This window comes from Pimephales promelas, chromosome 24, assembly GCF_988280905.1.
Source record: "Pimephales promelas chromosome 24, fPimPro1.hap1.1, whole genome shotgun sequence".
NCBI lineage: Eukaryota > Metazoa > Chordata > Actinopteri > Cypriniformes > Leuciscidae > Pimephales > Pimephales promelas.
This window is the reverse complement of record NC_142792.1, coordinates 26849227-26864399: the sequence shown is the minus strand read 5'-3', so window position 1 is coordinate 26864399 and position 15173 is coordinate 26849227. Positions and strand designations below refer to the sequence as shown.

Genomic DNA, 15173 nt, shown 5'->3' with positions numbered 1-15173 from the left:
ACAGGAACAGAAAAATCTTAAAGGGTCAAAAAAAAAAAAAAGCACCAGTTAGTTCTCAGATCATTTATTAATGATAATGTATAGGTTTTAATCAGGTTTTGTTTAAACTCTTTAATATCATTGATCAGCATTCATTTAAATATGTATTAGACTAAGAATTTTGAACGCAGCTGATATTTGGTGCATTATTATTTGTAGGTCAATTTCTACGCACACTTCAGATTTTACTGCGTGAATAAGACTTTTATTTTGGGGTGGAATGATGACGTCATACGGCTGCGCCGCGCTCCTGCATCTGTTGTGATTCTGCTTAAGACAGGTTTGTGTTTTAAGCATTTAAAGTGTTTAAATCAATTTAATCGTTTTTACAAGCTATGTAAAATAAATAATTAATATTGAATGTAACATTACAATAGGTTGTCTAACATTAGTGACCGTTATATGACTGCTCTTATGAGTAACCCCTGTTCTGGATGGGCTATTCCCACAACAACGCTCTGAAAGAAACGGCAACTAAACCCAGATAACTCAACGTTTTATTATAACAGTATCCTCATTATAATGTCGTGTATCAGCTCCAATCATAGTTATTAATGTGCATGGCTGAGATGACAATCTTGCGCTGGTCAGTGTTTCACTCACTGAGACTGACTTAAAGGGCACCTATTATGCAAAATCCGTCTGAACATAAATGTATGTTGGCAGTGTGTGAGCAAAACCACCCTAGAGTGATAAAAATTCAGCAAGTGGGTTTTTTACAATCTCCAAAAATCATAAGCACTCAGAACGAGCTGTTCTATTAGTGACGTAGAAAAGGAGAAAGGGTTTTGATTGACATTGTGATTGAGGCATAGACTCCTCCCTCGGTGATCTGTGCAGATTCGCCATTGTTGTTTCAACGACAGCCGGACCGCTGTTCTGAAGATTTGTGATTCCTTCCAGAAAATGTCTCGTAAGAAACATAAGTGTTCTGTTGCGGGCTGTAATACTGTGCATAGTTCTGTGTACTCGCTTCCGACATCAGAGCCTCTGAAAAAGCAGTGGATGGATTTTATTAATGAAGGAAATGCGCCTCTTACACTCCCGAAGTACGTTTACGTTTGCTCAAATCATTTTGAGAGTGACTGTTTTTTGAACGAGGGTCAATTTAAAGCAGGTCTTGCTTCAAAATTAATCCTCAAGAGTGGATCGTTCCCTACTGTTCGCGATCCAACGACACCTCCCGAAGAAGTAAGTGTATTTTAATTTATACCTTTTAAGTAACCACTCGTTTGCATATGTTTATGAAGTATTAAAAAGTCTGTTTTCGGAAAAAACAAGATATCAAAATTATTATTTTTCTACAAAGGCCAGCACATCGACACGAAGCTGTAGGGATTTTGGCGTGCAGACACAAACATCACAGCTGTGCAGTGTTGGTACACAACTATCAATGAGGACGCTACAAACTCACCACAGGAGTATCAGTATGTTGATGTTTTTAACTATACTTATATTACATAATATACAATATAGTATTATACGTTTTTTCTTAAATAACTGAATTTTTATATTCATTTTCTGTAAAGTTTATTTAAAAATGAAGCAATATACAAATGCATTTCAATTGAATTGAATACCCACGAAAAAGAAAGTGAATATTTCCTGACGCTTTGATAAATTGTATATTTCAGGTGTCCAGACAGAGACAACATTGGCAAATTTTGATGATACTACAAAAGTAGTTTCGCATACAGCTGTTGCGTCTTCCACACCCCTCAAGACTTCATCAAAGAGACCATGTCTGGTCCTTGAGGAAGATGAAGATATCCTACAGGAATGCTCTACAATAATAACTGCACAAGAGAGTGATGTCACAGAGGCTGAAACATCAACAACAGAGCAAAAAGACTTCTCGTAAGTTTATTTTATATTTTAGAAAAATGTTTGCTTTTAATTATAACATAACTAATTTTTATGTAGTGTTTATATTGATTTTTTTTTTTTTTTGATTGTTTTTTTCTTCAGGTCACTAGCATCCAGCCCTATTCAGAAAATCTGTAAATATATTGTCTATGAGACATGTATCATGGAACTGTTTGAGATGTGCCCGGTATGTCATAGAAGCTGTCATACAAGATCACAAAGGATTGGAACTTTTCTACGTGTTGAACAACTCTGCCACCATTGTCAGTTCACACGTAAATGGAGCAGTCAGCCGATTTTGGGCAGTACTCCAGCTGGAAACCTTCACCTTTCTGCTGCTGTGTATCTCAGTGGTGCTTCATTTGTGACAATTGAAAAGGTAATAGTAACATAAATTATTAGTAGCTTTGCAGGTACACGAGACTAAACATTTACAATGTATAATTATTATGTTTATTATTTTGTTATAATGTGCAAATATCTGTTGTCAGATATTTGCAGCTATGAAGTTACATCTTTTCAAGTACGACACCTTTCGTCGCCATGCACGAATGTGCATTGAGCCTGCTATTGTTCACAAATGGAGAAACTGGCAGGATGAGATGCTACAGCAGTTAGCTCAAAGGGAAAAGGTCATTGTTGGAGGAGATATGAGGGCTGACTCACCAGGTACATTGTGGAAAAAATGTACATTGTAATAATAAAATGTCTTGTAAGGATGGGACGATAACCGGTTTCACTATAAACCGTGATAAAATGTACTGACGGTTAGTATTATCGTTTAAAATGTAATTATCATTAAAACCGTGTTTGATTATCGCGATTTTAATAACTCCCTAAATCCTGATGCAGGCGCGCAGAACACAATATTTTTTTAATTACTATTCGAGAAGGAATGGCGGAAGGTAGTGACCGTGCTCAGGAGATTTTTCAGCCTTTTAAGAGGACCAAATCTGAGGTGTGGTCATATTTTGGGTTTTACAAAAGTCCTGAGGGAAACTTGATCGAGGATGGTCACCCTGTCTGCCGAACAAAAAGTCACTGCAATAGAAACACTTCAAATCTGCCGAGTCGTCTTGTGTGATCATCACCCGAACGCAAGGCAAGTTAACTTTGACCTCAATACCAAAAATACGTCTGGGAAACAATTGGGCACGAAATGTTGTTTTGAGTTGAAACATTTTATGTCACTCACTTGAAGTAGACGTCAAGCTTCCGCGAAGAAAAGTTCGTAGCAAGTGGCTTTGAGCCAAAGATGAACGAACAACTTCAAACAAGACTATTATTAAGAGTGATATTTTAAGGGATAGTAAAGTATAGATACATCACGTATTAAACCGATTTTATTTTTACCACATAATTACGGGGACATATTGAATTGATAATGAGATTAGCTAATGTTTTAAATCTTACCTGTTTATGAATTCATTTTGTAAAACAATCGTCCAGACAAGATATATCACACCAATATTATCAAACTCTGTAAGCAATAAATCAACTCTGATTTCATTTTTGCAATACAATCAAAAACCGGAGACGCAAGACGGCAAGTTGTATTTGAATGAAACAAGAGCGCGTGTCCGTTGTGATATGGATGTGCGCTGTTTAATAATGTGTTGCTATTGACGACGGGCATTATAAAGAAGCAAATGCCATTGAATAGAATCTTGCTTAAAAAAACTGCATAGAGAGACTTGTTTTATTTGTTGTTTGTTGATTTTGAAATGTTTTCAGTGTGAGCATCAGTTCTTTTTGAGCACTTTCATAAATTTTTAACAAAACCGTGATAATATTGATAATCACGATTATTTTGGACACTATAATCGTGATATGAAATTTTCATACCGTCCCATCCCTAATGTCTTGTGTAGACAAGGCACATTGTGTAATAAGAGATTATGTATTTTTGTTTTTGAAGGGCACTCTGCCAAATATGGCAGTTACACAATGATGGACCTGGAAACAAACACCGTTGTTGATGTACAGCTCGTCCAGGTAAATTAGCTGAAACCCTTGATGCAACATCTTTGAAAAACTTGTATACTTTAATTTTAAACGAAAAAAAAAATGTATTTTTGAACACTTGTTAGAGTAATGAAGTGGGAGGAAGTTACCACATGGAAAAGGAAGGATTGATGAGAGGTCTTGACTTTTTGGATACTCGTGGTGTGACTCTGGACTGCATTGTGACTGACCGACATCCGCAAATACAAAAATTTCTCAGGGAACGCAAAGTCAACCAATTCTATGATGTCTGGCACATGGAGAAAGGTAAAAAAAAAAATTATTACAATACTATCATTTTCAAATTTTTTACAGACTAATAATTGTGATGAAAATATATTAGTGGATGATTATTTTTTTGTGGAACATTTATATATAAATATATATATATATATGTGTGTGTGTGTGTGTGCATTCATATTATATAAACAACACCATTCCATTTTATTTAATTACACAATGCCCTACTTATTGTGAGTGTTGTTTTGTTTGAATGTTTTTGAAAACTCCAGGAATTTCAAAGCAGCTGGAAAAAGTGTGCAAGTTGAAGGGTTGTGAGAAAGTACGTGAATGGTTGCATAGTATAAAAAACCACATCTATTGGACTGCAGCATCATCAAGCAGTGGACCTGAAAGAGTGGCCAAATGGACGTCTATGCTAAACCATATTCAAAACAAGCACACACATGAAGACAGCAATTTTCCAGCATGTCTACATGGAACAAGCAGAAGTCGAGGCACAAAAAAGTGGATAGCTGCTGGTATGTGGTCTAAATAAGCAATATTTACTTTTATTAAAAACTGTATGCAGACCATGTATTTATTCTATTTTAATTTTTTTTTAAAAATACATATCTTACTATAATAACACTTACAATAATTTAGGAACACTGCCATATCTCAAGTTGGAGAGAGTTCTCTCCAACAACAGAATTTTGAAGGATGTTGCCAAACTAAGTCCACACTACCAGACTTCTTCAATCGAGGTTTTCCACAGTGTAATACTACGGTTTACACCCAAAAATGTGGTATTTTCATTTTTAGGAATGTTGTGCAGGTAATGTTGATATTTTTTTATAACAATTTCAATTATACATAAACTGTAGACATTTTATTTTGAAAATGTTTTTTTTTTTGTGCTTTCAGACTATACCTGGCTGCACTACATTACAATGAGAATGCCGGGCGTCCTCAAGCCACAACAGCATCTGGTCTACCGGTGTTCAAAGTGACCTTTCCAAAAGCCAAGAAGGGAGAATACCGGGTCAGAGAAGTAAAGACACAAGCAACCTTCAGTATGTATAAAATAACAAAATTAAAACAAATGTTTTTTTTTGGCATTTTTTCTTACAAGGTATTTCAAAAATCAATATTTTAACAATTGAAAAGTAAATAAAATGTTATGTTGCACAGGATATGTGGATGACCTGCTGGACCTCATATTTGATAAGGTCTTCGTTGATCCTGCACCATTTTTGGATGAGGTTTTGAGGATTCCAATACCACCAGTATTGTGTGCAGAGTATGACCAGCCAGAGAAGGAGGAGGCCATCTCTAGTAGGCTATCTAGGTTCAATCAATAGGTGGTCGAAAACCTACATAACTGCCCTGTGCATCAGGAAACTCTCTTCGAATCCTCAGGACCACACAGGCTGGAATCACAACTCGAATTTTTCGTCCAAGGAAACCCCAGCACCAACTCACAAAACTCCGATAAGCTAAAAATCTGTAACGTCTAAGACAAACACAAACATATACACACACACAGGCACATTCTCAAAATAAGGTTCAGGAATTTTCCTGTGTTTTTTTTTTTCTTTTCATATATATCTTTCATTTGTTGTCTGGAGTTGTAATTCTTGATTTGTAATTGATTTATGGCTAAGTTATTTTTAAGATTAATGTCCTTTTATTAAAATTATTTTATTTTTAATCTAATTTGTATATGTCAGTGTCTTTATACATAATGTAAATAAAGGAATAAAAAAGTATATGCAATTTGTTGTGAAATTATTTGAAGCTAGACTATGTTTTGTTTCCATTATAATTCCCTTTTAATATAACCTTTTAAATATTTGATTAAAAACTCAACGATTTGAACTTCTTTGAAGAATTAGATAAATTTGTATTAAATGTGTTAATCAGTTTAACCCTCAGGTGCTCTTCGTTTCGGAGTCACACTTGTTATCTTCCCGGTCAAAAGTGACCGGACACCTAAAAATGAAACTTTCTCCATCCCAGTAAAACCAATGCAATTTATTTTTGTTCTATAATATTTATTCTTTTTAATTTAGTATTTTGAGACAGTTTGATTGAATTTATTAATATTTATGCAATATTTATGGTTTATTTTTGCCATGGAAAAGTATATATATTTTTCTAAATATATATAATTTTTTTTTTTAAATTATGAATGCAGTATTTTAGTATACTATAGAGTCTTGGCCTTCAGAAAAAAAAATATTTTTTGAAGAAAATTAGCACCATCTAGTTACAGTATAGAGAAAAAGCGTAGAATCATGGTGTAATCACTAGCCTTCGTTTCGGAGTCACACTTGTTATCTTCCCGGTCAAAAGTGACCGGACACCTAAAAATTAAAAGGAATTTAATTTAATAAAAAAAGGAACACCTAAAAGGAAACTTTCTCCATCCCAGTAAAACCAATGCAATTTATTTTTGTTCAGTTATATTTTTTCTTTTTAATTTTGTATTTTGAGCCAATTTGATGTTACTTATTAATATTTATGCAATATTTATGGTCCATTTTTGCCATTGAAAATAATACAAACTTTTTTATATATATACACTTTTTATTTTATTTTTTTTTTCAGCAGTATTTTAGGTTAAAATAGAGACTAGGCCTTCCAAAAAAAATTTTTGAAGGCAGATTAGCGCCATCTGGTAAAAGTATGGAGAGAAAGCGTAGAACCATGTTGTAACCACTAGATGAAATGTACAGTTCTCTATGGAGAGGCATGTGAATTCCCCCAGCTTCATGGACACGTTTACTTATTTTTTTGTTATAGGTGTGTGTGTGTGTGTGTTAATTTCAGTATTGAAGTTAGTGTCACCCCTTTACTGCTGTGAGCTTTTCCTGCATTATGACTGAATTATTGAATAGATTTCACATATTCTCACAACATTGCTCTATTACAGACACAGTGGTTCATATAGGTGTGTGTTTATTTGTGCGTGTGTGCGTCTGTTTGTAAGTGTGGGTGAGTGTCAATATCACAATCTTGATGTTTTAGAGTGTCACCCCTTCATTGTTGAGCACTTTTTTCTGCATCATGGCCAATTTGTAGATTGCAAATTGTAGTTTGAAGTTGTAGATTGTTGTTTTTGTCAATTTCCCATTCATTTCCTATGGTCGGTCATGTTTGACAGAAGAGCAGAAGTGTATCTCATTTTTTTACGACCACTTAAAGTGCTCGAATCATGACCTCAATTTTTTTGTGTGTTCACATACATGTTGCCATAAAAGTCACAAAGTTTCGTAATTTTCTGATGAAGCAGTGATTTTTTAGAAATTCAAAACTGATTTTTTTAATCACAATTTATTGGTGTTTTTGTGTATAAAAGTGTGTGTGTGGGTGGGTATGTCTGTTTTGCACTCTCTTGATGTTTTAGAGTGTCACCCCTTCAATGCTGAGCACTTTTTTTCTGCATCGTGGCCGATTTGTAGATTGTACACACAAAAATTCTCAAAGTTTTTGTGTTTTTGTCAATTTCCCATTCATTTCCTATGGTCGGTCATTTTTGACCGAAGAGCACAAGTGTGACTATTTTTTTTACTACCACTTAGCATGCTCGGATCATGACCTCAATTTTTTTGTGTGTTCACATACCCAATGGAATAAAAGTCACCAAGTTTCGTAACATTCCGATGAAGCTGTGATTTTTAACATTTCAAAACATAAATTTTTTCGGTCAGAAATGACCGAAGAGCACCTGAGGGTTAACTCACTGTTGTATTCCACGAAGTCGTATGGGACCATAGTCAGCCCTGTAAATGTTAAAAGCGTTTTGTAAAGAAAACACATTGAAACAAACAGGATCCATTCCGGGATGGTCTACCATACATGATGGAGTGACTTGAAGTTGTTTCATCCGTCTTGTAACCTTCGATACAACAAATAGCGTTAGACTATTTTATGTCACGTGTTATTTTTTGCAACAATTAAAATTGTAAATACATTAATACCTTTTCTATCTCTCTGCAGCATATGTTTTCTTGTTCTGTCGCCATCTTCTCACATTTGCCACATAAACACCTGTACGAGAAGTGTAAACAGGTCTCTAGCATTAATTTAATTTTGTTTGTAGGTAGAAAACGATATTAGCGTTATTTATGTTTGTATTCTAAAAAAATTGCGTGAACGTTTTCACAGTTTGTGTGTGTGTGTCTGTGTGGGTGTTGCACATCCATTATAACTAAAAGAGGACGCGATGACAACTCAATGGGTACATAAATGTATCAAATAACCATTCCGAGACGTCCTGGTCCATTCTCGATCGTGTTTCTTCAACCGGAGTCTCTTCGTCATCTGGGTCGGACTCTGGATCAAACATGTATGGCCGAATGCCATACACAATTGCGGGTCTATCACTCTCGGCCATTATCGTTCTACCGACTGTTTATTGCCATTGGTATGCAAGTTACGCCCACATCCAGCAGCAGGGTGGGGATATGCAACTAATTTGCATTTAAGGTCGTCCGCCTAAAACAGCTTGTTTCAAAACAGGTCCCAAAAATGACATATTCAAATGGTTATAATAAATAAACGGTGGGGTATTTTGTGTTGAAACTTCACAAATACATTCTGGGGACACCCAAGACCAATACTACATCTTGTAAAAGGGGGCATAATAGGTGCCCTTTAAGTTATTGGCGTCCCACAAAAATAAAGGTTTACAGTAACGGACGCGACTGTTAATACGTTATTCGTAGTGACCCATGATAGATGTATTTAGTGTCTTTCCTAGAATTGGCAGTTTATGACCATAAACCACATGAAGTAGCACATTCCAGATAATAACAGTCATTGAAATAATGTTAAATCAACGTTCAATTGTCAACATTAAGTCATTGAATCAACATTGAACTCTGATGTTGATTCTGCATCATTTTGCACCCTGTTTTAATATTGAAACAACATTGAAATCCTGTCCATTGATCAACGGAATTTCAATGGTATTTCAATCATCAGGAATATTGAAACGATGAAATTTCAACTGAACTAAGGATCAACGTGATTTCAATGAAATTTCAATCGTTTTTAAATGTTAATTTTATGTTAATGTAATGCCATAAATTAAATACCCTGCTTTATCTACAGCCAGGATGTTAAAAAGTAATGGAACATTTGAAATCTCGTATAAAACACTGAACACACCACACAAATAAATTCATTTTTATTAGCCTTTTTATTTAATTAATCTTATTTACACTTCAATGTCCTCTGACATCTAAATATTTTGTTGTCCAGTCCCTCCTGCCCGGTCTGGCACATGTGAATTGGGTGACGGCGCCTGTCCCCATCTGCTGAATAAGAGCACCTAAAACAGAAAATAAAATCCCAATGCAAAAAATTAGTCTTAAGTTAAACATGAGATTATATTTATTTACATTGGTACATACGCCCTCCGTCCCCCCTTGGCGCCAGGTCTGGTTGTCAGGCAACAGTGCGTGCAAAAATCGTGATTTCGCATAGGCATTAGTACATTCATATTTGGGATTTGTATTACGACGAGGTGGTCAAATCGGCATTCAGTTACAACTCGAGACAGTTCTGTATTGAATAAAGTAAAGTAAGTCATGTCTTCTGTGTAATTCTGGCCCATCGCGGCGGTCACTTCTGTGTGTCCGATGCACGTTGTTGGTATAACACCCGTTGATCTCCTTGATTTTCAATTATATTTCCCGGTCAACTATTATGTCGATGACTTTTCAACAATAGTGTAGTTTCCCGGTCAACTATAAATCAATGACTTTTCAACACATTCAGCGATGTAAACCAAATATCAATGCTTAATCAATCATAAAGATAACCAGTGTTGGGAGTAACGCATTACAAAAGTAATACATTACAGTAACATATTACTTTTTGCTGTAACGCAGTAGTGTAAGGCATTACTAATCAATTTTCAGTAATATTTTACTCGTTACATGTTCAGTGAGGCTTGTATTACAGTTGTATTACAGTGTACTGTCTGCTTTTACTTCTTAAAGGCAACAGACTATGTGAAAGTTTTAAAGCAGTCTTTTAGTGCCAGTTCAGAGCGGTCGCGTCTGTAACATTGTTTTTTCCTCATAAATGCGAACACGAAAACTAAAATAAAATGAATATTTTAAGTTCTATGGAGACTGCAGAGCCAACCCTTCCTTATCCGATTTGCGCAGTGTAATTAACAGAATTACAAAAAATATATTTTTTTTGTCACGCATGAATGTGTGTCTTTTCCCTAATATTAAAAATAAAACATAGACTGATATTTGTCTAATGTCTGGAGTCCTTTAAGGAAGTACCCTATATACGTTTCAATACATGTATTTTCTGAGAATTTTTATTTCAAGTTTTGACTGCAAATGTCATGTCCATAATGCTGGACTTCCCCAATTTTAAATAATTTATCCTCATCTAGTTTTGTGGTGTAGGTCTACGTATTTTATAATGTTAACTTCAAATAATACTAATAGCCTAATTTAAAGATAAGGCAGCATTGGATCTGGACGGTAAGGAGAATAACGCTGGAGTTGGAAGAGGTGTGTCGCGATTCTGTAGGTTCGTGGATCTGAGTCGTGTGGCGAATCGCGATTTCGGTTTCATATTGCATATCGTTACAGCCCAAAAGTTAAGTTCTACTTAGTTATTTTGGTGAAAGTAACTCAAAAGTAATACATGAGTAATGTAACGCATTACAATTCTGAGACAGTAATATTGTAAGGTAATGAATTACTTTTAAATAACAGTAACAAGTAATACCTAATGTATTACAGTTTGGAAGTAACTTGCACAACACTGAAGATAACTATATATCGATATTGAAACAATATTGATCTATAGTTATCTTTATGACTTAAAGATATTGCCATCAACATTAATAACATCAGGTTCATCGACAGAGTAATGGTGATTCAACATTAATTTTGCACTGAGATTTCGATATAAACCATAATGATGATTCAGATGGAAAAACAATGTTTATTCAATGTTGGCTTGCTGTCTGTACAGACGTGACACAAAAAACACGTTTGAAAAAATATTACTGACTTGAATGCTTTTAATTGATATTCAAAAATATCACAAAATATATATATATTTTTTTATGTAGGATTTAGTATCACAATTATGTCAGGATTTGTGCTCGATTAATCTGTTCCGCAACTCGATGTCAGTCTGTTGTCAGTATCAGTGTGTTGCGATTATGTCAGTGGCACGTCATGCCAATGAAGGCCAGTTGTGCCAACACATAGTGACATGTGCCAGTGGCTTCTGTGCGTTAGATGCCATGTCAATTAATGTTGCTACTGCTCTGAAGTGTTTTAGCTAATGGAAATAAGTATCTATTTAATATATTGGCCTAATTTTCTTATCGGATGAATAACAATAATATTAATAAAAATGTCCAATGACGATGTTGTGCATCTAATATACAATATTAGTGTTCTCAATCGATTTGAAAATCAACTAATCACACATTTTTCGTGTATTAATAATGATTAATCGTGATTAAAAGCATAAGATTTTAAAAATATCTGTTACTCTATAAATAAATGTTGGACTAGTAGTTCCACATGTGCTTCAGATGCTATCATGCTGTTTCCCAAAGTGTCGTCTTCAACCTTAAGTTCCCTCGAAGGGGTACTGCTGATTTAGGTGCAACCAGAGAATCAGTTTTGATGTGTTTTTCTTTCTGTGACTTTTTCTCGTCTTAAACAGAGCAGAGTGTCCAAACACACAGAAAAACTCCTGGTGAAAGAACTGAGATCCATGTGATGCACTATTATAAAGATGGAGTTCAAAGAAAAGAGTGAAGATATAAAGATTGAAGAAACATTCAGAGTGAAACATGAAGATACTGAGACACAAACCGAGATGGTGTTTATTAAAAAGGAGAGTAAAGACATGAAGATTGGAGAAACATTCAGAGTGAAATGTGAAGATACTGAGACACAAACAAAGATGGCGTTTATTAAAGAGGAAAGTGAAGACATGAAGATTGAAGAAACGATCCAAATGAAATGTGAAGATAGTGAGACACAAACAAAGATGGTGTTTATTAAAGAGGAGAGTGAAGACGTGAAGTTTGAAGAAACATTCAGTGTGAAAGAAGAAGACACTGAGGAACACACAGGTTGGTTTCATTCTCAAAGTTGAAATCAGTCATTTAATCATTATTAAAATGTCCAGCTCTACAGAAATTAATTATAGTTTCAGATCGGTACGATTTTTTATGTTTTTAAAAGAAGTCTCTTCTGCTCACCAAGGCTGCAATTATTTGATAAAAAATACAACAACAACAACAAAAAAAACAGTAATATTGTGAAATATTATTACAATTTAAAACAGCGGTTTTCTATGTGAATATATATAGTGAAGTGTAATTTATTCCTGTGATCAAAGCTGAATTTACAGCATCATTACTCCAGTCTTCAGTGATCCTTCATGATCCTTCAGAAATCATTCTAATATGATGATTTGATGCTCAAAAAACATTAATTATTATTTTCAATGTTGAAAACAGTTGTGCAAATTTGTTTTTTTCAAAATTCTTTGATGAATAGAAAGTTCAAAAGAACAGCGTTTATTTAAAATAGAATCTTTGTTTTCTAACATTATAAATGTCTTTACTGTAACTTTTGATCAGTTTAACTCATCCGTGACGAATAAAAAAGTATTGATTTATTATATTTCTTTCCCCCAAAAATAAAATTTAAATTCTTACTGACCCCAAACTTTTGAAGGGTAGAATAGGATCTGGCATAGCCAACATGTTTTTAGTTTTGATGCTTTAAATGTGTTCCTGTACTGATGTCTGTTGTTTTGTGCCATTAAAGTTGGGTTTAATAGTATTTGTCTTTTTTTAGATCTGATGGCACTGAAAGTGGAGAGTCAAGAACTAAATGAAATGGAAGAGAAAGATCAGTATGGGGAACATCATGATTTCATAACTGGAGAAAAATTGAGCACTGGAGCAAAGCCATATAAATGTAATCAGTGTGGAAAGAGTTTCACTCAAAAAGGAAACCTTAACAAGCACATAAGAGTTCACTCTGGAGAAAAGCCGTTCACCTGCCCTCAGTGTGGAAAGAGTTTCACTGATAAAGGAATCCTTAAAATACACATGAGAATTCACACTGGAGAGAAGCCGTACACCTGCCAACAGTGTGGAAAGAGTTTCACTCAAGAAGTAGTCCTTAACAGGCATGTTAGAATTCACACTGGAGAGAAGCCTTTTACTTGTAAATTGTGTGGAAAGAGCTTCACTGAAAAAGGACACCTTAAAGTCCACATAAGAGTTCACACTGGAGAGAAACCTTTCACCTGCCAACAGTGTGGAAAGAGTTTTATCAAAAAAGCAAACCTTGAGGATCACATGAGGAGAATGCACAATGGAGAGACACCTTTAACCTGCAAATTGTGTGCAAAGAGTTTCATTCAAAAAGGACATCTCACAGGCCACATGAGAATTCACTCGGAAGAGAGGACTTTCACCTGCCAACAGTGTGGAAAGAGTTTCTCTCAAAAAGGAAGACTTGAGAATCACATGAGAATTCACACTGGAGAGAAGGCCTTCACCTGCCAACAGTGTGGAAAGAGTTTCATTCAAAAAGGACATCTTAAAGGTCACATGAGAATTCACACTGGAGAGAAGCCTTTTACCTGCACATTGTGTGGAAAGAGCCACACTGATAAAGGAAACCTTAAAAAACACATGAGAATTCACACTGGAGAGAAGGCATTCATGTGCCAGCAGTGTGGAAAGAGTTTTGCTCAAAGAGGAAACCTTAAGAGGCACATGTCAATTCACAATGGAGAGAAGCTTACACCTACCTAAAGTTTGGAAAAAGTTTCAGAAATAAACCTTGGAAATCTCATGAATATATCAATTCACATGTGATCAGTGTGGAAAGTGTTTCAAACATAAAGGAATCCTTAATTGCCACTTGAGAATTCACTCAAGAAGTGTGGGAAAAGTTTCAGTCAAAACAGACACTTAAAAGTCCCCATGAGTTGTCACACTGGCGAGAAGCCCTTGTAATTTATTTAGCCTTATTACACAGCTCTTTGGAATACTTGATTCTGATTGGTCAATCTCGCCATCCAGCGGTAAGTAATTCCCAGATAACAACCTCTGAAAACAGAAACACTGGCTGATTTGGGTCACTGAAGTCAGCAGCACTATACGCCAGATAGGAATGTTTTATCTTCTTGGAAGTTTTGGATTTGGTGAGCTAATAAAATGTACATCCAGCCGATTGTTATCTCAAAATAAACCCCCTTCAGGCTGATCTGATCACCCAATCGGGGTTTATTCTGGGAGAACAACTGCCTGGATGTACATTCTCCCTTACATGTCATGTCTTTATCAGATAATTGTCTGAACAGGTGACACTCCAGACCTAGAACCCAGCGTACGCAAGCCGGCTGCATCATCCGATGCCGAGGGAGTTCATGAGGACTATTTGATTTTGGAGAAGAGGATCCCCTACCTTCCTTTAACCCTCTGGGGACCAAAAACGTGTCCCCACGTTTTGATCGTTTTTTTTTTTTTTTTTCACATAGCTGCAACGTAGACTCAAAATACTCCGTCATTAATGGTCATATAAATAAAATCAATACATGATTATAAACTATAGAGGGTCTTATTAACAACATAACCTTGTGTTTTTGTAAAATAAATAAATTAAACTGGGTGCGCTTTGAGATGACTCTGTCTCCGCACAAATCTTTCTGAAATGCGTATGAAAAATGAACTGTAACTCATTAAATACTTGTCACAGAGACACGAATGATTTCTCTTTATGAAGCTGAAATTCTCTTCTTTTAAATGAAGTAATTTATATAAAAAGCAACTATTCTCAGTTGATGTAATCTGTATGAAAATGTCAGTCAGAGAGATGTCAGTCTTTTTCCTTTACCTAATTATAGCATATGACGTTTTAATTTGACCCCGCCCACTGAGAGCGTGCGCTATTCAAACGCTAATGTTGAGGCAAGCCATGAAAACGCCCATATATCAGCTGGATAAAACTTCC

The 15173-nt window shown here is 35.2% G+C and overlaps 3 protein-coding genes across 3 annotated transcripts; 2 read left to right on the top strand and 1 right to left on the bottom strand.

Annotated features, from left to right (window-relative positions):
- The first annotated feature begins 243 nt into the window (after positions 1–243).
- LOC120480187 (uncharacterized) lies at positions 244–14931 on the top strand. The gene is made up of 3 exons (XM_039673164.2): positions 244–319; positions 11854–12268; positions 13002–14931. Exons 2-3 carry the CDS (start codon positions 11926–11928, stop codon positions 13970–13972), a joined length of 1314 nt encoding a protein of 437 aa, XP_039529098.2. The 5' UTR covers positions 244–319; positions 11854–11925; the 3' UTR covers positions 13973–14931.
- Positions 328–5900, top strand: LOC120480178 (uncharacterized). Its single transcript, XM_039673154.2, has 11 exons — positions 328–1230; positions 1349–1466; positions 1674–1896; positions 2008–2284; positions 2397–2574; positions 3824–3900; positions 3996–4176; positions 4422–4670; positions 4795–4966; positions 5056–5204; positions 5323–5900. The coding sequence occupies exons 1-11, from the start codon at positions 946–948 to the stop codon at positions 5490–5492; spliced, it is 2079 nt and encodes a 692-aa protein (XP_039529088.2). The 5' UTR covers positions 328–945; the 3' UTR covers positions 5493–5900.
- On the bottom strand, positions 5482–8530 carry LOC148969312 (P2X purinoceptor 7-like). Its single transcript, XM_089126977.1, has 4 exons — positions 8397–8530; positions 8115–8184; positions 7878–8032; positions 5482–5644 (listed from the first exon to the last, which is right to left on the bottom strand). Exons 1-4 carry the CDS (start codon positions 8528–8530, stop codon positions 5482–5484), a joined length of 522 nt encoding a protein of 173 aa, XP_088983103.1.
- Positions 14932–15173: the final 242 nt, after the last annotated feature.

Excerpts from the sequence above, each read along its gene's own strand:
- LOC148969312 (XM_089126977.1), bottom strand. The coding sequence starts at position 8,530 with ATGGCCGAGAGTGATAGACCCGCAATTGTGTATGGCATTCGGCCATAC. Across the intron at positions 8,185-8,396 it reads GACCAGGACGTCTCGGAATG|GTGTTTATGTGGCAAATGTG; the intron begins GTTATTTGATAC and ends CTTCTCGTACAG. Across the intron at positions 5,645-7,877 it reads CGACTTCGTGGAATACAACA|ACGTTACAGATTTTTAGCTT; the intron begins GTGAGTTAACCC and ends TGTTTGTCTTAG.
- LOC120480178 (XM_039673154.2), top strand. The coding sequence starts at position 946 with ATGTCTCGTAAGAAACATAAGTGTTCTGTTGCGGGCTGTAATACTGTG. Across the intron at positions 1,897-2,007 it reads ACAGAGCAAAAAGACTTCTC|GTCACTAGCATCCAGCCCTA; the intron begins GTAAGTTTATTT and ends TTTTTTCTTCAG. Across the intron at positions 3,901-3,995 it reads TTGATGTACAGCTCGTCCAG|AGTAATGAAGTGGGAGGAAG; the intron begins GTAAATTAGCTG and ends AACACTTGTTAG.
- LOC120480187 (XM_039673164.2), top strand. The coding sequence starts at position 11,926 with ATGGAGTTCAAAGAAAAGAGTGAAGATATAAAGATTGAAGAAACATTC. Across the intron at positions 12,269-13,001 it reads AGACACTGAGGAACACACAG|ATCTGATGGCACTGAAAGTG; the intron begins GTTGGTTTCATT and ends GTCTTTTTTTAG.